Source organism: Orcinus orca, chromosome 1 (assembly GCF_937001465.1).
Source record: "Orcinus orca chromosome 1, mOrcOrc1.1, whole genome shotgun sequence".
NCBI lineage: Eukaryota > Metazoa > Chordata > Mammalia > Artiodactyla > Delphinidae > Orcinus > Orcinus orca.
The window spans coordinates 169063528-169085126 of record NC_064559.1 but is presented as its reverse complement, the minus strand read 5'-3'; the positions used below and the strand labels follow the sequence as shown (position 1 = coordinate 169085126).

At 35.6% G+C, this 21599-nt stretch overlaps 1 protein-coding gene across 9 annotated transcripts in view; it reads right to left on the bottom strand.

The window, feature by feature from the left end:
- The window catches only part of TUT4 (terminal uridylyl transferase 4), a 143796-nt gene that overhangs the window by 32137 nt on the left and 90060 nt on the right, over positions 1-21599 (bottom strand). For 8 of the 9 annotated variants that reach the window (XM_033435508.2, XM_033435506.2, XM_033435505.2 and 5 more), the window contains exons 10-16: positions 16483-16602; positions 16105-16317; positions 12405-12579; positions 10028-10728; positions 7687-7837; positions 4599-4685; positions 2604-2707 (exon numbers count right to left, since the gene is read on the bottom strand). In XM_033435508.2, the coding sequence (XP_033291399.1) occupies positions 2604-2707; positions 4599-4685; positions 7687-7837; positions 10028-10728; positions 12405-12579; positions 16105-16317; positions 16483-16602 (1551 nt within the window). The remainder of the gene's footprint in view (positions 1-2603; positions 2708-4598; positions 4686-7686; positions 7838-10027; positions 10729-12404; positions 12580-16104; positions 16318-16482; positions 16603-21599) is intronic. The other variant, XM_049699765.1, reaches the window with a different exon arrangement.

The window sequence follows — 21599 nt, the reverse complement described above, 5'->3', positions numbered from 1 at the left end:
AGACATTTAATATTAGCACTTAAAATCTCCAGCCAGAAGTCTATATAATCTTGCTAGTCAAAGAACATGGTCCATAGACCTGCAGTATCACCAACACCTGGAAACTCGATAGAAATGCAGAATCTCAGTCTCCACTCCAGTCTACTGAATCATAATCTGCATAGTAACAACATTCCCAGGTAATTCACATCCACATTAAAGTTTGAGAAGCACAAAAACAGGAGAATAATATTTTCAAATACATGGATAAAAAACTAGAGATGGGTTTGGTGAAGGCAAAACAGTACAGTGATTAAGAACATAGGCTGTGAATTTAGACAAACCTGGATCCAAATCTTGAACTAAGTATTGACTAGCTGTGTGACTCTGATCAGATCCTTAACCCCTCTGAGCCTCATACTACTTATAAAATCAAGATAATCATCAACTCCTACTCTTTTATAAAGGAGCTGGATTACATGAGACACCTATGTAAAGCATTCAGCAGCATACTTCATACAAAGTAGCACTTTAAGTCTGTCAGCTATTTACTATCATATGTTGATGAGGAAAAGAATAATCCTACTATTACAAGCACCTACTTCTTCAAAAAAACCCTCTTACCTCTGCAAATTTAAATGTGTTGGTTATTTAAAAACTAGACAGCAAAGCTGATATGGTAACGATAACCCTAATATAAGGAACAAGGAAGATAACGGCATAAATTAACTGGATTAAGTTCAATGCCCACATCTACTACTAAAACCACTTTTGCATATCCCCAACATGCTCTTTTTAGCTACAAGAGAGCAGTAGTCATTGCAGCTTAACCTGGGGATTTCAAGGGAATCTTTAGAATTAACACATAATACAAGAGGTTGTTTTTCTCTTTGTTATACAAAGATACAATTTATACTAAATTAAAAGTTTCCATTATGGCTCATCTAGAAGAAAATAATTTACTCATGTTCATTGTTTCAACTTTCCAGAGCGAATAGCACAGGTAATATATAGTATACAAACCCTTGGTGATGAAACACCTGATTATTAAATTTTACATAGAAGGGATCTAAAACCCTAACCTCCTTCCTGGGTAAAAACCACTTCCTATTCCCTCAATTCCTGCCCTTCAGAATGGAAAGGGGAAGCCTCTTTCCAAGGAGATGGCGTTGAGTAGAAGTGGGTTAAGGAGAACTAAAAAATTTATAACTTTTCATTTTCTTTATAGAACAAAAAGATATTAATTAACACCAGAAGCAATTTCTTAGGACCAGAAATAAGCATCTACCAGGTATCACTGCCATCTTTTCTTGGGTTCTAACAATTTAAAAAACACCTTTTGAAAAAACTATTTCAGAAATGCACAGGTACACTATTCTGCTGAATTATTTTATAATACAACAGAGGCTATACTGACACCACTAAAGATGCCAGAAGCTTGGCCTCACCCCAATCTTGCAAGCAGTCCCTGATTTTGAAACATAAATACCAACAGCTATGTTGTTAAAGAAACGAGCAACTACAGAGATACCCTCCTTTTCTAGTTGCTGCTAGGAAGGCCTGGGACACTTCTTCCCTGTCCATTCAGTCCCTTTCTTTACTAGAGCTCAGACAATCTCATTCCCACTGTTGAGGCCTGGTACACAAAAAAGGAAAACATAAGTACCCACTCTCACTGCTGAGACTGCTCTGGGGGAAGGTTTGCTCCTGGCATCTCATGGTGGAACTCAGAAAGCTTTCAATTTCAGAAAGTAGGGGTTAGGTTCTACAGTACTATTAGTACTATATTTCAACTACATTATGGGTTAAATAAATTACAGAGAAGCAGTGGGATACAATGGAAAGAGCATGAACTCTGGAGTCAGACAGACCTGGGTACGAATCCCGGCTCCAACATTTACTAGCTGTGTGAACTTGAGCAAGTCAGTTTATCTCTCAAAGCCTCAGTTTCCTCATCTGTAAAATGGGGGAAATTATCTACCTCGAAGGTGGTTGTAAGAGTGAAATGAGATAATGTATGTAAAAGTGTATACTGGGGGCTCAAATGTTAGTTCCCTTCCCCGCCCAAAATGAGCTTCTAAAAGCTAGCCTAGAACACATAATTTATAACAATGCTTCTATGGAAAAAAATGTATTTTGAGTACCCCCAAATTATAATCAACTTGTAGAACACAATCCATTTATAAATTAAATGTCCACCTTTATTTTCTATCTTTAGTGATACAGAGACATCACCTAATGGAAGAGATATGAAAAGACAGAGTAAGTGAGATCAATGTTTATTACCAAACTGAAGCAACAGTTTTTCATTGGCTCTAATGAAAAAATTTCCAACTCTATGGTACATTTTTTCCACAAATTCATTAAAAAGCACTTGTAACTATCTGTGACATGGTTTTTACATTATAAAATCACTGAAACAGTACATTTACTTACTTAAATACTTGAATGTCTTCTAAAATGATAATACTAGTGCTTTTACATTTCAAACACTGCTATTGCTAATATATTTATACAAAGAATGACACCTTACACTTTTATCAATTCTACATACAAAATTAAAAACACACTCATCACTAGAAGAAAATAAACTTCCACATCACTTTCCAAACACTAACTCTTACCTCTGCATTTTCGTGGCCTTCAAGGGTCATACAAATATCCAGATCACTATCACGAAATCCAAATCCATTCTTAGAAGAGCCAAATAAGCACAATCTTGCCTTTTCTAAGCAAAGGAAAACAAAAGTCAAAAGTTTTATAATTATCAGGAAAGAGGAGTCTTCTATTAACTACTAATGGCCTACCACAGGATAATCTTATCCAATTCCATGGCTTAAATTATCTACCATTAGCAGATACACTGAGAAATTCCAAAACACTCACCTAAAGCCCAGGTCTTCTCCCCAAAATTTCACACCCATGTATCTAACTGCTTTTCCCATTTTTCCACAGACATCATAAATTCAACAAGTCAAAACTAAACTAGCAACTTCACCTCAAACCTACTATTATTCAGAAATATACATGTGGTTCTTAACACCTCTCAACTTTCACATCCAAACACTTACCAAGTTTTTTACCTTTTTCCAACTTAATGACCTCATAAACTCATCTACTTTTATTCATTCTCAACATCAATACCAATAGTTAAGATCAATATTTAGAGATTTATCTCTTGGAAATAAACTAGTTTCTTCAGGGCACAATTCAAGTAGTTTTACAAATATCATCTTAGTATATAGAATTAATTCTCCTCTAAAGTGAGGGATTAATCTATTTGATATAAATTATATATACAATTATTATATATATAGTTATATATATAAAATATTTATATATATATTATTAGGGTTATTCCTTCATGCTTATTAGTGTCACTCAATAAGCTGTGGCTTAACAAGATTGGATCATTCTCCCTATTAATTCTTGTAGCCTACATATTTAGATAACAAATTCTGTATTTTCAAACTTAATCCTCCTATTCAGTTCTGATGCCCTACTTGAAATCAATGACAACTGAGAGATATAAAAGAAGCTACATTCATCAGCAAATAAAAAGTGCATGGGTTTAATATAACAAGAACTTAGATTTGGTCAATACTTTATACACTAGCAAATATAATTAAAAATAGAATCCTGTAGCACAAAACAGATCATATTTTAAAGGTATAAGTTCATTCTGATTATAAATCAACTCTTCATCCTTTTCTAAAATATTTGGCCACAAAACTCTTGATTCTTTACCTCATGCCCAAAACCTGCCCCCTTCTGCTATTTTTTTGCCATCTCAATTAAATAGCACCACCCAACTAGTGAAGGAAAGATCCTGAAACCATCCTTGACTCCTTTCTTTTTGTCACATCTAACATGTAATGCATCAGCAAATCCTGTTGACTCTACATTCAAAATATATCCTCAATCTAATCACTTCTCACCTACTCTTCCAAATCACTATTATGTCTCATCTGAACTTATGCAACAGCTTCTTAAATGTTCTGCTTGCTTCTATTCTTATGGACCTGTACTCCATTCTCTCAGATCATGTCACTTATGTGTTAAAACCCTCCAGAAGCCTTCTCATTAGACATTCAAAATAAAATTCAAAGTCCTTCTACCAACACCTATAAGACTCTAATGATCTAAACTCTAGGTTAACTCTCTGATCTCACCTTTCTATTACAGTCTACCTCACACACTCCACTCAAGCCACACTAACTTTCAAGCATGTCAAATATAATTGCGTCATGGGGTATTGTACTTGCTGCTGCTTCTCTCTCGAATGTTCTCTCCTTGAATATTCATAATAATTTGCTCCTTTATATTATTAATGGCTCTGCTCAAATGTCACCTTATCACCTTATCACTATCGTTCTAACTTCTGTACGTTAACAGTGTTTATTATTTCCTGATATATTGTTTACTTGTCAGTTGACTATCTGTCACCCCTCTTAATATAAGCTTCATGAGAGCTGGTTTCACCTCTTTTGTTAGCACTGTATCCCCAGCACCTAGAATAGTACCTAACATATAACATGCAATAAACACTTTTTAAACAAATGAAACTCAGACCAGGTAACTATAATAACAAAAGCAATCAACTTTGACATACAACATACCATCATACTCTTTTTGAATAAACTTTTCCAAGCCAATTAAAATTTGCTCCCTGTTGTGTTGTTCAGAAAAAGGTGGTGACAATTCATCTAAGTTAAAAAAAAGAAAAGGAAAAAGAAAAGTAAGGAGAATGAAATCTGAAAATGTCTTCAATTTTCTACCCTAAAAACTTTACTTTTCTTCATTATTTGTTGACTCTCTGACATTAAAATCATAAATGTTACTGCGGAAGGAAGGAGCAGAGAAAGAACAGAAAAATAACTTTACAGATCTATGTACATTTCACATGATCATTTTCCCTGTGAAACAGCTACAACATATACTTTCTTCTACAAATTATTTAATTTTTTTTTCAGACAATCCACTCTCTCCCATATACATGCTGGTTTTTCCCCTCCTGTTAAGACTATTCTCATACTGTTACACAAGGTACCCAACTCAATCAAATCTAACAGTTCCCTCAAATGCTTGGTCAAGATTCATACCTTCACTATAAGCTTCTTTGTCCAATCATGGCCTTTAATGACCTCTCCTTAATTGTATTTCCTTAGTTCTTCAAACCACTTGCCAGTTTAGTTTATACTGTCCTTCCAGTTTTCTAGTTATTTCATTTATAGTCATCTTATTTTTCCAAATAAGACCGTACACTCCTTAAGAATAGTCTTTTTTTTTCTATCTCTTTTTCCAAATAAGACCATACATTCCTTAAGAATAATCTTTTTTTTTCTATCTCCTCCTCCAGACTCATACCCAAGAGTTAATATGGTAAGGAATTAAATTAATATTCAGCTTTTGAAAAACAAATGCATCATCAGTGGTTGCAAGCTGAATAGCTGATATACAGGTGATGAGGTCAGGGAATCTCAGGATGGAATGCAGTCTATAACAAAGAATCCAGCTACATTATAAATGTATAAGAAAACTTCACTCAAGGGAGTGGGGGGGGTGGGAAGGCACTAATCTAACTTTGAAAATTAGTGGAGTCTGTAAGACTAAGGGTTAAAGGAACTGCACATAAGCACTGTACTCTAATTGATAAAGTTGCTTCCCATCAGGGTATAGGATAACAGTTCTGATAATGCTATACATGTGTACTTAAATGGAACAATTAAATAAATGGGTGGCACATGGTGGGAGCCAGGTTTCTCACTGTTGGAGTTGGACATTTACAGATAATCAGAAAGAGGAGGCTAGAAAGAGCCATGTGGTAATGTATTAGACTTGGAGACATCAGTACAAAGTCATGCTTAGCTTAATAAAGGTAAGATGGTCACATGGAATTATTTATAGATACGTGTATATACATGGATTAGTATACACACACAAATTTTCTTGCTCGGAGAGGACCTAGAAACAACAATACCCAGTAACACAACAAGCACTCTAACACCCAGATCTTGGTTTCTAACACCATCCTCCAATAAAGGAACCAGGGCTCTTTGGGAAAATGTCTAATTCTAGGACTGAGACAGAAATTTACATGATGATCCTGGAGTATCTTGCAGGGCCAGAAAGTAAGAAAGTGCTAAAATACAAAAGAACAAACTAACAACAACAACAAAAAGAAACCAAAAAACTCCACACACTGATGGGAATATATCAAAAGGTGACAGGAACCAAATGAAAGCACTCCCAACAGCCAAATTTGGAACAATTTGGGCAACAAAAATAGTAGTATTGGATTATAACCCAAAGTATAATACATCTATGAGTCCATACTAAGATAAATATATGACTCAATAAATAAAAACAAATGTAGTGAATTATATCTTAATAAATCTGTTAAAGAAGAATGTACCATGGTCCAGCCATTCAACTCCTAGGTATTTACCCAAGAGAAATTAAAACATATGTCCATACTCAGACATACATGAATGTACACAGTATATTTATTTATAACAGCCAAAATTTAGAAACAAACAAAATATTTATCAACGAGTGGTAAACAAAATGTAGTATAGCCACACAACAGAACACAACTCCGCAATAAAAAGAAATGAACCACTGATACACATCACAGCATAGATGAATCTCAAAAATAATTATGCCAAGTTAAAGAAGCCAGATGCCCTCATCAAAAAAAAAAAAAAAAAAAAAGTACATTCCATGTGATTCTATTTACCTAGAACTCTAGAAAAATTCAAAGTAATCTATAGTGACCAAAAGCAGATAAGTAGTTGCCTGGCAGGAGGTGAAGATAAGGAAGGGTAGAAGGGAGGGAATACAATGGAGAACTAATGTTATGACATCAGAAACTTTATCTTACCCCGGACACAGTAAGTACTTAAAAAATGTTTGCTGAGTGAAGGTTTATTCCAGGTACACCATAAATGTTTATTGAAAAATGGTATGTAAGGCTTTACCCAAATCTTTATAACCTTATCTGCCTCTATTACCTTTCTTACACTCTACCAAATTTAAGGCAATTATTCTCTCAAACAAATACTACACCCTATGCTTTTATGCATAATCTCTTATATCTGAAAATGCAGTCCATCTCAAATGCCACATCATTAACTCCAATTCCTCTGACCCACTCCAGTTAAAATTAATTGTGCCTGACTGAACTGCATTTTGTTTACCACTGCTATAGAATGTAACACATTCTGCTTCCAATTATGGCAAGTTTCATACACGTCTTATACAACCATTTAGAGTAACACTGTGCAAGAAAATTGCAATGACGGTTATGTTCTCTATCCAGACTGCCCAATGCAGTAGCCACTAGCCACATGTAGCTACTCAATACCTGAGGTGTGACTAGTATAACTAATTTAATTTTTTTTTTATTTTAGCTAATTTAAATTTAAATAGACACATATATCTGGTGACCACCATATTAGACAGCACAAATCCAGAGTCCAAGCTCCTTAAAAGCAACACGATGGACTCTGCATTCCCCTTGGCATTTACCACTGTGCCTTGCACGCAGTAGGCATTTAATAAATATATGTGGTTGGGTCTCTAAACTATTTAAAAACCTCTACCCAAACAAAATGTAAGCAAACTATTTTCAAATAAGAAAATAAATATTCAAAATCTAAGAAATAATCTAGTCTTAGGAAGTAGTTCTAGTAATAAAAGACTTACCAAAACATCTTTTACATACTAAATCAAGTATTTCCCGAAATCGATTTGTCATTGGTGGTAGAGGCTTTAGATCAATTTTCCTGAAATCCTCTGGGCAATCATTTTTTGAATGGCCATCCTTTTTGCAGATGCTGCATACTATTGTTGGCGGCTATACAAAGGTTAAAAAAAGAATCTAATAATCAAATAAACTATTGAGGGACTTTATTATCACTTATAAAGCAGTACAAAAAGAAACTTTTATGCAAGTCAGTCTGATAACCTGCACTTTCAAGAGGTTAAAAAGAAAAGCATGTTAATGAAATTCAGTATTAAATGTAAAAAGAAAAACACATTTTGAGCCAACTACTAATTTTCTTCTCCACTAAAATGATATTACCAAGGATTAGATTTACCTTAAGATGTAAAATAAAGGAAATACCAGGAGATACAAAAGGTATAGGTTAATTCAAACAGTGTGATCAGCTCCCAAAATGAAATGCATACATCACATTTTAACCTATTAAGGTCTTTAACAAAGTAGATTATAAAGAAATTTCAAGTGGCACCTTTCATTTCACTTGAAACATTTTCTATCTTCAGAGTCAGTCATTTATAGAACCACTGCTTGACTAGTTGGTTCAATTTCATTACATTAGCATGGTACTCAAGAAACTAAAGGGCTGAACTCTAAAAGTGACTCAGCTTCATACAAGGAACAACTCTTATGCAATAGCCACAAACAACTTTCAAACCCTGCAACACCATTTCAAATGTATTCTAACAGACTACCAGACAGGTGGCCAAAACAGTAAAAATTCATCCCAACTACTTGAAAAACAAAACTCATACGGTTAAGGAAGAGCACTACTCTTTTCTTTATCGTAATACGCCTAGGAACTTAGCTTCTTCCTCCAGGGTTAGCCTGGACATTTACCTAGCCAAATATATACAGAAACCTCTCTTTGTGTGAATGCTGTGCTGTGGGCTAATTAACAGTACCATAGAAATTTTTATCAGCTTTTTAAAGCTTGTAAAAAATGACATATTTATCATAAAATTCTAGAAAAGTGTTACAGATAACTAGAGAGAGAAATAAAATTGGAGAAATAGTTACCTTAAGATAAGGTTCCAGGAAAAAAAAGTATTAAGAAACGTAAACTGCAGTTATATTACTAAGAGGCTTTTCTAAATATCTGCCATTTATTTCATCTTTTTTAGTAGTCCATATGCCCTAAATACTACAACCTAAACAAAATGGGACAGAGTATCCTTACAAAGGATGAAGAAACACAGCTTAGTAATTAGCTTAAAAATTCTAAAGCTTGTCAATAAACAATTATCGATAAATCAATAAAACTTGATGACTTTTCAGGGGTATTTTTTGTATTCTACTTGATTTACACATTATCTACATAATCATTTTTTAACCTAGGTGCTGATACTATTTCAATTATGTACACTACACTCGAAGCAAAGTACCTTAGCTAAAACTTTTATTAACAAATTATTTTCTGTTACAAAGTAGCTTATTTTCTGCTCGCTCAGGTTTTTATTTTCTATAATTTATCAAGTTAAAGTTCAGACTATCCCACTTTAAAAGTGGAAAAGTTAAGACTCCTATAACTCATAAGGGATATGCCAAAATCCAAAGAGAAGCTCAGTGGCAGACACAGGATCTGAATTCATTTTTTTTTTTGCTTCCTGATCTTAGTTTTAACTCAACTATCTTTAGTTAAGTTTATATACCAACCTTTGACCCCCACCAAAAAAACTTTAAAACAGAATACTATTAAAGTTTACAGACACTGTATTCGCCTTTGTGGAAGTAAATATAATCATATGTAAAAAAAAATCAGCAAAATTTAAAATATATGCTGCCTTTACCAAACTCACTTTCATAAGATACCTGATGAATCCTTTCATATATGAGAAAGTTAAGCAAACCAACTAGTAATAGAGTGCTGAAACATTTCAGGTTTCATATACATTCTTAAAAGGCAACTACAGGGGCTTCCCTGGTGGCGCAGTGGTTGAAAGTCCGCCTGCCGATGCAGGGGACACGGGTTCGTGCCCCGGTCTGGGAAGATCCCACATGCCGCTGAGCCTGCACATCCGGAGCCTATGCTCCGCAATGCGAGAGGCCACAACAGTGAGAGGCCCACGTACCGCTAAAAAAAAAAAAAAGCAACTACAGGCAAAAATACAAAAAGTAAAAGAAACATATATACCAGAATACCATTCCAAAACAATAGTCTACCATCATAGAAGCCATCTTTACATTTCTGAATCTAAAAACTATAAATACAGAGTCATACAACAACCACAAAACCTTACAGATTGTTTACAAACTGTATCCTACCTTGCCAGAGGTTAAAATAAACTTATCAAACACAAAATATAATTCCTGGGTGGGGTGGTTATCATCATCATTAAGGTCAGAAGTATCTTCTGTAGCTTTGCAGTTGCAAGAGGTAGCAGATGTGTCAGTGCATACAATGTGATGTGAACTTTCTGTTTCTAAATTTGACCTGCAGTCTGTACCAGCAGATTCATCTGGTTCAGGGGATTTACAATCAATGCAATTACACTGGGTGAGCTCCTTTTTAAAACAAGTTTCTGAAGGTACTAAAACATCTTGTTTCTTAATTGATTTTGGCTCTAATTCACTGCTTTCACTGGTGGAAAGAGATGAAGATTCCTGTCCATGTTCAGCCAAATCTAGTTCATTTATCAACAAATTATCATCTTCAGTAATACATCTCTGTGATGTACATTCCGTTTCTTCATATTTATCAGGCTGACCTCTTTCTGCACTTATTTTTTCTGTGCTTTCCCCAAGTAGAATGCAACAACTGGATGCCATATTTTCAGACTTCACTGGTTTCTTATTGCTTATTTTTCCCTTCTCTTTTTTCATGGAATCCACTGTAGATTTATTTCCACCCTTCCTCTGAGGACAGGCAAAATACCGATAAGCTGCCCTGAATCTCTCCACAACATATTCATAAACAAGCTGGCTGTTTAAGCTCCGTGCAACATTCCTCTTGATTGAAAATGGATCTAGTTAAAAAAAAAAAAAAATGTCAGTAGCTAAGTATCTATTAACAAACTACATTTCCAAGCTTATACAAACAGCTACATTGTCAGCAGAGTGCATTTTCCCAAAATTTTTCTAAGGTAAGCTCCCAATGAGAGTTCCTGCAAACTGAGTAGTGGAAATAAAATAGCAACATCTTGCCTTTGTTTCTGTCATAAAATTAAAAAGAAAAAGAGAGAAAAGAATAAAATAAGGTAATTAATGAGAGGATGGCTGAGGAGGCCAACTCAGTAATTACAAAATTTCAATGATGAAATTGCGAGAAAAAGCTATGCCAATATGCTTCCCTATATTGTCTTTGAATGAAATTTTTCAAGCTCCAAGACGTAGTAATAATTTTCATCTCTTGTCACAATATTCTTCAGTTATATATACTCCTTGCAATTTAAACAAATAAAATATAGCCTAAAACTCTCCAGGCTTCAAGTTATACTGATTTTAAGATTTAACTTCAGTAATATCAGAAAATTAATGAGAGAAAGAAGGAGAAATAATAGAAAAAGTAGAAAAAAACCTAAGAAAGTAAAACTTAAACCAAAATTTAAACTCTGATACAGTCTAAAATGGCTATGCTGAAAAGGCTTGCGTCAACTGAATCCTCATTATTAAGAGCATAGAACAGAGTTCTGAACATGTTTCCGGGTTTTTGGATTTTATAAGCCTTAAATACAAATAGACCCCAGGAAAAAAGAACAGTGCCACCCAAAAGACGATACACATTTTCTCCACTACTGAAGATCATTAAGTGAAAGGATTAACAGGCCAGGCTTCAGATTGTTAAGACTGGCGCATCTGTTACTTTTTACTGTTATCTAAATCCATAGGCTTTTAAAAGCTTTACTTAGCCTCTTTCCCTTTTCTAGAAAAAAAAGAAAAAAAAAAAAAAAAGAAAAAAAGGCAGAGAGAAATTATGATGGCTGCAGGCTTCAGAGCTCATTTATTTACCATATGTAAGCGAGTACAAGATGTGAGTACGTGTTTGAGTGTATGAGAATATTTGTAAGTCCAACTCACAGTAGAGAAGCCCTGCAGAGGATGGAGGGAAGAGAAGAATGTGTAGCCTAAACAGACTAAAATGATGGACAGAAATTCCATTTCCTATCTATAAAAAGTGAGCAAAATGTTGTGGAATTTAAATTTTTTATTAAGAATTTAGAAGCAATACTATTTATTTCTGTATCTCTAAAGATCTTAATATTCTTGGGATTTGATGTGAAACCTCATTTGTCAGCATCAATTGTTCTTTTTTCCTTTAGCTTAGCCATATTTAATAAATGAGGTACTTCACAAGACTATGAAAAACTGGATTTTAAGATTATACTTTAACATAATTTTATGACACAAATATATTTAAAAATATCTTACAGTATTCATATATTCTATTTTTCTGTATTTTTGAAATTTTCCACAATTAAAAAATAAAGGCATGTATACAAGCTAATTACCCTAGCCATTATAATATTTACAGATTGGAAACTTTTAAGTAAGCATTAAAAGAATTTATCCACAATATATAGTGACAACCTAGTGGCATATAGTGCTACAAAGCCAAGGGATAAAATTTATAACACTACATTAGAAATAGATGATTAGTGGCACACACAAAATTCTCCAAATGAAATATAACATATCATCTCACCTTCAATGGCTATTCGCCTTTTAGGCCAGTTTTTGTTTTCTCTTGTTAAAATATCTTGTATCCGTACACATATGACGTATTCCTCCAAAGCAAAATCCAGTGTGTAAAATTTTAGCAGCTCTAACCATAACTGTCCCAGGGACACCTGATTTGGTGTTCCCAATGTTAAAGGAGACTGGAAAAGAAAAAATACCTTTCATTTAAGCTTCACAAAACTTTAGAATTGTTTAACTTTCAATTTAAAAAGACCTTAGAGATCACCTTTTCAAAAACTGAGGCATAAAAGAATAGGTTGCCAAAAAGCAATCTGTGGCACAGCTGGCAACAGAGTGTCCCAGATTACTGACTCCTAGAATTTTGTGTTCTTTCCACTAAACCAGTGATGCTCAACCTTGGCTGCACATTAGAATCACACTGAGAGCACTAAAATTCACCAACACCTGAGCTTGACACCACTCCCATCTCCCATACCTTTCCCAAGACTGTGATTTAATGGACTGAGATTTTTAAAGCTTCCTAAGTGATTGTCCCGTGCTGTGCAGCCAAGGTTGCTAACCACTGTATAACAACTACTAGAGCTCCTCCATTGCAGCAATTACTTTTAAAATCTATATAAATGCCCAGGGCTTTCAAAACCTAATTCCTTCATTCAACAAACATTTTAGAACCCACTGTGTCCCTGGCATTGTTCTGGGGATATAAAAAAATAATGGGAGCTCCCACTTAAACTATGTATCACTCACTCTTCTAAGTGGCACATATACAACTAATATATACAACTATTAATTCTAACAGCTATGAAGTAGATACTATAGGGCAAGGATTTGACTCAGGATCACCTGGCTACTGGGTCTGTGATGCTAATCATTATAGCATACTGTGACTCAAACAAGGTGAGGTCCATTTCACAGACTATTAGGAGAGGAAGAGACCATTTAACAATTACAATGAAGGCTACATACTAAAATGGGTCTCTGAATCGGGGGCGGGGGGGCGGGGGTCTTAACAGAAAAGGTAATACCTGAATTCTAAAGCAATTAGCTAGATGAATGCCAGCTAAAAGTGACCACTAAGGCATATAAAGGCATAAAAATCATTCACTCATTCCATTCTACAACTATGCACTGAGTGCCTACTATGTGCCAGGCACTTGGGATATATCCGTGAAAAAAAAAACAAAGATCCAGGGCTTCCCTGGTGGTGCAGTGGTTGAGAGTCCGCCTGCCGATGCACGGCACACGGGTTTGTGCCCCGGTCCAGGAGGATCCCACATGCCGCGGGGCGGCTGGGCCCGTGAGCTATGGCCGCTGAGCCTGCGCGTCTGGAGCCTGTGCTCTGCAACGGGAGAGGCCACAACAGTGAGAGGCCCACGTACCGCAAAAAAAAAACCCAAAAAACAAAGATCCTTGCCTTAGTGGTTCTTACATTCTAGGGGAAGAAGACAATAAGCAACGAACTTAATAAGTAAATTACACAGTAAGTTAGAAGAAGAAAAGTGCTGTGGAAATAAGAAAAAGTTGAGTAGGTTTAGTAAAGGGGATGGGATATGGGAGCAGATTTCAGTGTTAAATATAGTCAGGATAGGACTTGTTGAGAAGGTATGATCTGAAGAAGAGGAAAAAGGGTTCTAAGAACAGGAAACAGAGCAAACACACTAAAGTAGGAGTGTAAACAGCTTTAAAAAGAAGACTAGTGTGGCAGAGAGAGGAGAAGAGAAGAGGGAAACAAAGAGCTAACCAGTAAGAACTCTGGCTTTTATTCTAAATTAAATGAGGAGCCACTGAAGTATTTCAAGTGTGGGGAGGGAGAAGGGCATGATCTGACTTAAGTTCTAGAAGAGCCATTCTGATTGTTGTGTTCAGACTATAAAGGGGACAAGGGTAAATGCAGGGAAACTTATTATGAGTCTGTGGTAGTAGTCCAGGACAGAGATGATATGGCTAGGACCAGGATGGTAACAGGGTAAGTGGTCAAATTGTGGATATATTTTGAAGTACAGATGACAGGATTTCCTGACAGACTTGGTATGGGGTATGAAAGAGAGAAGTAAAGGATGACTCCAAGGTTTTTGACTGAGCAACTGAAAGGATGAAGTGCCATCAACTGAGATGGGAAAACTGCATGTGGAGCAAAGGGATGACCCAGAGTTCAGTTTTAGACACATTAAGATTAAGACATCTATTAGACATCTTAGTAGAAACATTAAATAGCAGGTTGGAAATACAATTATAGAGTTTAGGAGAGAGGTTTGGCCTAACATTTAAACTTGGGAGTCATCATCATATAGATGGTACTTAAAATCCATGAGATTGGATGAGATCACCAAAGGGAGTGTAGATACAGAAAAAAGGCAGGGATCAAGGACTGAACCTTAGAATACTCCAACATTAAAGAGATTGGAGAGGAAAGGAAGAACCAACAAACAGGCTGAGAAGGAATAATCAGGCATGGGTGTGGTATCCTGAAAGTCAAGTTAAGAAATTTTTTAGAGAAGGAAATAATCAACTGCAAATGTTGCTGATAAGTCAAAAAAGATAAAAATTGTGAAATAACTATTGGATTTAGCCATGTGGAGGATACTGACACTGGTAAAACAAGTTTTGGCAGATTGATGGGGGTCAAAGCCTGAGTAGAGTGAGTTAAAAGGAAACAGAGAAATTGGAAATAGTGTATATAAACAATTCTTTCAAGAAGTTTTCCTGCAAAAGGGAGCAAGGAAATAGCTGGGAGGGGAAATGGTGTCAAGATTTTTCTTTAAAGTGGGAGATGTAAAAGCATGTATGATTCAGTAAAGAATGAAAAATTGGTAACCTAGGATGGAAAGAGAAGAACTGCTAGAGCAATATTCCGGAATAGACAAGAAGGGATGAGACTAAACACACAAGTTAAGATAATGACTTTAGATAGCAACACAGGAACTTTTCATAAAGGTCATGAAAGCTGGCAGCAAGGCAGAGCATGTGAGCGCAGATAGTGGGAGATGGTGGTGGGAGTGGAAAGTTCTCTTTTGATTGCTTCAGTTTTCTCAGAGAAGTAATAATAAGCAAGATCATTAGCTGAGAGTATTGATGGTTTGAGAAAAGGGTAGAAGGTAGTCTAGGAAAGTGGAAGAACTGAACACGTGCTCGGGAACTACATATACTTCAGTATAGCTAGAGCAATGATTTCTGTAATGTTCACATTTTTGTAGTAATGTCTGTCTACTTCAGAAGACTACATGCTTCTGGAGGACATAATCCATGAATATACATCTTGGGTTCTCTAGCACTCAAGGTAATGCCTGGCACATAGCTGGTCCTTAATAAATGAAGTTTGAGTGATTAAATAAGCCAACCACCCTCTATAGGAGCACAAGGCCTTTATTTCTTCACCAGTCTGGCAACATAATCCCCATATGCTAAAGCTTTGGTCACAGCCCAACTCCTGAAGGAAATTTTTCTTATCTAAATGAAAAAGATAAAAGAATTACCTTGATATGATTCAAACAATACAAGCCTTTCAAAATGAGGTATATATTTATTAGGGAATCTTGGTACTGAAAAACTAAACCAGATCAACCCCTCACTTTACAGATGAGGAAAATGAGGCCAAGAGGCTTACTCAAGGTCAGTCAGTCAATCTACTATTAAAATAGCTTCAATTGAAGGCATCACAAATTCTACAGATAGAAAAGCCAAAAACAAAAACAAAAAAAGCTTACTTTGCCATGTTTTTCCTTCATGGCATTACTTTGGTTGTCTGTTTCTGTCTTCTTGGTATCATCTTTTGGTTGGTCTGCCTTAGCTTTGTTTTCCTCAGCAATTGAGTTTTTCTCAGTTGCACTACTTGAATTATATTCCCACTTCACAAACTTCTCTTCTACTATGCCCTTCAGCTGAAAGTCATCCATCCTTTTTGGGTCAAAGCCTTCAATCTATATAAAAAGGCATTCCAAATTGGTAGTGGAAAGTTATTAAAAGAAAAAAAATGATGGACAAACAGACAAACCAGAATTCCAGCTTTAAATGTGTGAACAGAGCACTCTGCAAGAATGAACTACGTATATACATGTGCATACATGTTACAAACTGATGCTTACCCAACTTCCAAGTAAGCAAGGAAGAAGAGGGGGTTTTCTTTGTTGTAGAAAAAACATCACCATTAAAGCAAAACAGTAAGAAGGGATTCCGCCATCAGTTTGGGAGTCAATATAGCACAACTGCAAAATGAAGGGGAAAAAAAGTACCACCATTTAACTTTCTTTCTGTTCTCCTAAAAAATAAAAGTAGCTTTTGTCTTCCTACCATAATCATTGTTAAAAGTTCAAATAATGACAAATATAAGGAATGACCTGAAATCATACCACCCTGAAATAACTATTTATATATTGGTAACCATCTTTCCATTCATTTCCTTACTGCATATGAAGATACATACATATTTTAGTTAAATGGAATCATATCACACATAGTGCTTTTACTGTGAACATCTTTTTAAAATCTTATTTTCTTATCTTGCCTCTACTTCTGCCTCAATGTTAACGATCTTCTATGTACTCTTCCATGCCTTTTTCTATACTCAAATAACCATATACAAATATACACTCCTATTTTCTATATAAATACAGGGAGGATTTTATAGTTTTTGTCATGTTTTACCAAAATAGACATCTCTCTGTATATTACTCTTCTCCCTTAACAATGCACCAAGAAAGTCCCTCTTAGTCAATTAGTATATATCTAACACATCTTTTAAAATGGTTAAATTATAGCCTATGATCTGGATGGTTATTCAATAGTTCCCTCACCCAAGGACTTTCACATTTTGTTCCCAGTTTTGCCACTTTAAACAGTCCTGTAATATTTATCCTTATACATTTTCCTAAATACTGGTGCTCATTTCTATGAGCTATATTCCCAGGAATGTGTTTGCTAGATTTTAAAATGTGATATATTTAAATTCTAATAAATATTATAAGATTGTTTTCCAAAATCAGTACAGAAATTTCTCTTTTCATCAGTAACAAGAAGGTATACACATGCTTCCCAATACTAGGTGTTACAACCTTTTCTTCTTTAAATATTTATTTTTTTTACTTATTTATTTGGTTGTGCTGGGTCTTCGTTGCGGCTCGCCTGCTCTTTAGTTGTGGCTCGCCTGCTCCTTAGTTGCAGCACATGTACTCCTTAGTTGCGGCCAGAGGGCTCCTTAGTTGTGGCATGTATGTGGAATCTAGTTTCCTGACCAGGGATCAAACACAGGCACCCTGCACTGGGAGCGCGGAGTCTTAACCACTGTGCCGCCAGGGAAGTCCCTATTTTTTTTATTTTTTCTTTTTAATTAAGTAAAGTTGATTTACAAAGTTGTGTTAGTTTCAGGTGTACAGGTGTTACCACTTTAAAAAAATTGTCAACAAGATGGGTGAGATATAATATCTAATAGTTACTTCAATTTGCATTTCCTTGATGCTAAGAGGTTATACAAATTTTCATGTATTTACTAACCATTTGGATTTGCTCTTTTCTGAACTATTAAATCTTTTGCCAGTTTTTCTATTTTCATCAATACCTATCGATTTGTACGTGTTCTTTTTTATGTTATAAATAATAACTCTTTATATCTGACATACGCATTTGAAAAATGTTATTTTTTCCTAATCTGCTTTGGCATCATTTATAGTACTTTTTATCATATAAAATGTATTGTTTATATAAATAGTTAAATATGCTTAATATCTTCTACGTTTCCTACCATGATAAAGATGTTTCTCCAATCCACAGGTTACATATATATACTCTTAAATTTTCTTCTAAAATTGTGAATTTTCATTTGAGTGCAATTTATTTTTGCATTTAGTGTGCTAAGGGTCCAACATTATTTTCTTCAAGAAAGGTACAGTTCTGACAGAACCATTTATTAAATAAACCATTGTTTTCTCACTGAAATCTTTTATTCTTTTCATAGATTAAAATCTCATTTACCCTAGGACCTACTTATGGGCTTTCTATTCTGTTCCACAGATCTACTTGTCTATTCCTATGCAATGGTATACACTTGACTAAAGCAGTTTTATAGTGGTAAAGTACCTCCTCCTTCACTGGTTTTCTTTTTCTGAATTATTTTGGCTTCTCTCAAACATTTATTCTTCCATACTAACTTTAAGATTACGTTATAATTTTTTTCCCCAAATTCTTGGTAATTCTAATTGAAATTATTGTACATTTGAAAATTAATTTAAGGGGACTTTACATTTTAGGGATACCATCTCCCTATCCAATAACTTGGTGTATTTGCATTTTCCAAAAATTTAGGAGTGGTCATCAATTACTCTTTCCCTCACCTCTTGCATCCATTACCTCTGCAAGTCCTACTTCCAAAACTTATCCCAAATCTGTCTACTTAGCTTCATATATCCATTCTAACCTAGCACAGATCATTATCCTCTCTAGCTGATCTACCACAACAGCCTGTTCACTGGGTTCCCTATTTCTACTCTTTACCCCCAGAAGACCTTTTCCAAGCATAAATCACGTCAAGTCATATACTGCTTTTAAAACTTATCCAATGAAATTAAAATACAAGTTCCTTACCACTGGAAGCGCCTGTCTAACCTCATCCTCTACAACGTTCACTCTCACTCGCTTCATTCCAGTCACTCTTGCCTTTTTCTGCTCCTTAAGAGCTCATTCTCACCTTACAGGCTTTTTACTAGCTATCCCTTGGATTCTATTCCCTGAGACGATCAAGTGGCTGGTAACGCTGGTCAGAGTTTATATATCACATCCTCAAAGAGACTTCCCTGCCCATCCAGTGAAATGTCACTCTCTTATCACATCACCTCATTTTAATGGCACTAAATTCTACCAGATATTGTGTTATTTATATATTATTTTACTGTCTGATTCTTCCAAAACTATGTAAGCTTCATGATAGCAGGACTCAGTACATCTTGTTAGATGTTTCCAACACCTAAGAACAGTATTTAGAACACAGGAAGCATTTAACAAATGTTTGCTCAATAAATAAATTTGTTCAGATTTTGTTTTCACCATTCAATAACACAATTTTCTTCCTGTACCCTTATTAAATTTATGTTAGTATTTTATAATTTGTGTCACTGTCATGAAGATAATATTTTTCCCTGCTTCTATTCTATAAGATTATTTTTATGACAGAGAAAAGCTACTGATTTTTGTATGTTTATACTGTATTTAGTCATCACAAATTCTAGCAGTTTTTAACTAGGGTTTTCTAGGTATACAATCATATCATTAGCAAAGAGAACATCTTATTGTTTTTCTAATTTTTTTTTAATTTCTAATGTTTTTTCTAATTTTCTAATTTACATTCATTACTTCGTTTTCTTTCCTTGCTGCATTTTTTAAATCTCCAAAACAATGTATAACATAATTGATGAACATCTCTGTAATATTCCTTATTTTAACACATATGGCTTGAGTAATTCACTTTTTTTTTTTTTTTTGCGGTACGCAGGCCTCTCACTGTCATGGCCTCTCCCGTTGCGGAGCACAGGTTCCGGAAGCGCAGGCTTAGCGGCCATGGCTCACGGGCCCAGCCGCTCCACGGCATGTGGGATCTTCCCAGACCAGGGCACGAACTCGCGCCCCCTGCATCAGCAGGCGGACTCTCAACCACTGCGCCACCAGGGAATCCCACTTGCGTATATATATATATATGTTGTGTTTTTTATTTAATTTTACTTTTGGCTGCATTGGGTCTTCGTTGCTGCACATGGGCTTTCTCTAGTTGCAGCAAGCAGGGGCTACTCTTCGTTGCGGTGCGCAGGCTTCTCATTGCAGTGACTTCTCTTGTTGAGGAGCACGGGCTCCAGGCGCACAGGCTTCAGTAGCTGTGGTGCATGGGCTTAGTTGCTCCACAGCATGTGGGATCTTCCCAGACCAGGGATCGAACCCGTGTCCCCTGCATTAGCAGGCGGATTCTTAACCACTGTACCACGAGGGAAGTCCCCACTTTCTTATATTTTATTTAGACTTTTGCATTTATTTGAGTAAGATCAGCCTGTAATTGGACTGTTATTATTTTCCTTACATAATAAAGACATAGCATAATCACTAAAGCCTTAGTAAATTTAAGAATATAATTTGAAATAAAAAAGGATTAAAAAACACTGATAAAAAGAGCTTAGGACTTCCCTGGTGGCGCAGTGGTTAAGAATCCGCCTGCCAATGCAGGGGACAGGGGTTCGATCCCTGGTCTGGGAAGATCCCACATGCCATGGAGCAACTAAGCCCACGCGCCACAACTACTGAAGCCTGCGCACCTAGAGCCTGCGCTCCGCAGCAAGACAAGCCACCACAGTGAGAAGCCCATGCACCGCAACGAAAATAGTAGCCCCCACTCGCCACAACTAGAGAAAGCCCACACGCAGCAACGAAGACCCAAAACGGCCAAAAATAAATAAATACATTTATTTAAATAAATAAATAAATTTGAAAGAGAGCTCAAAATATTCCACTAGAATAAATTCTCATTTATCCAGGGTATTAGGACAAAGGGTATGCTGCCTAATGAATAAGTCAAGTTAACCAGAAACTTCTTTGCAACTAAAAGGAGCTGCTCATGTAAGCTGTTAACACTATCAGACATCTCACAGAGGAAAAACACTGAGGTAGTTTAACAGAGAGCTCTTAAAACAGAGATCTCATAGCCAAGACATGGAAATAACCTAAACGTCTATAGACAGATAAATGGATAAAGGAAATGTGCTATATACACACAATGAAACATTATTTAGCCTTAAAAAAGAAGGAAATTCTGCCATTTGCGACAATACAGATAGACCTAGAGGACATTATTTATGCTAAGTGAAATAAGACAGGCACAGAAAGACAAATGTTATATCTCACTTATATGTGGAATCTAAAATAGTCAAACTAATTAGAAGCGAAGAGATTGGTGGCTACCGGAGGCTGGGGTAGAGGGAAATGGGAAGATTGTTGGTCAAGGGGTATAAAATTTCAGTTACACAAGATGAGTAAGTTATGGTGATCTAATGTACAGCGTGGTGACTATAGTTAACCATACTGTACCATATACTTGAAATTTGTTAAGTTAGATCTCAAGTGTTTTCTCACTACACACACAAAAACCGTAACTAAAATGGTAACTGTGTGAGGTAACAGATATGTTAATTAGCTTGACTGGTGATTATTTCACAATGTATACATATATCAA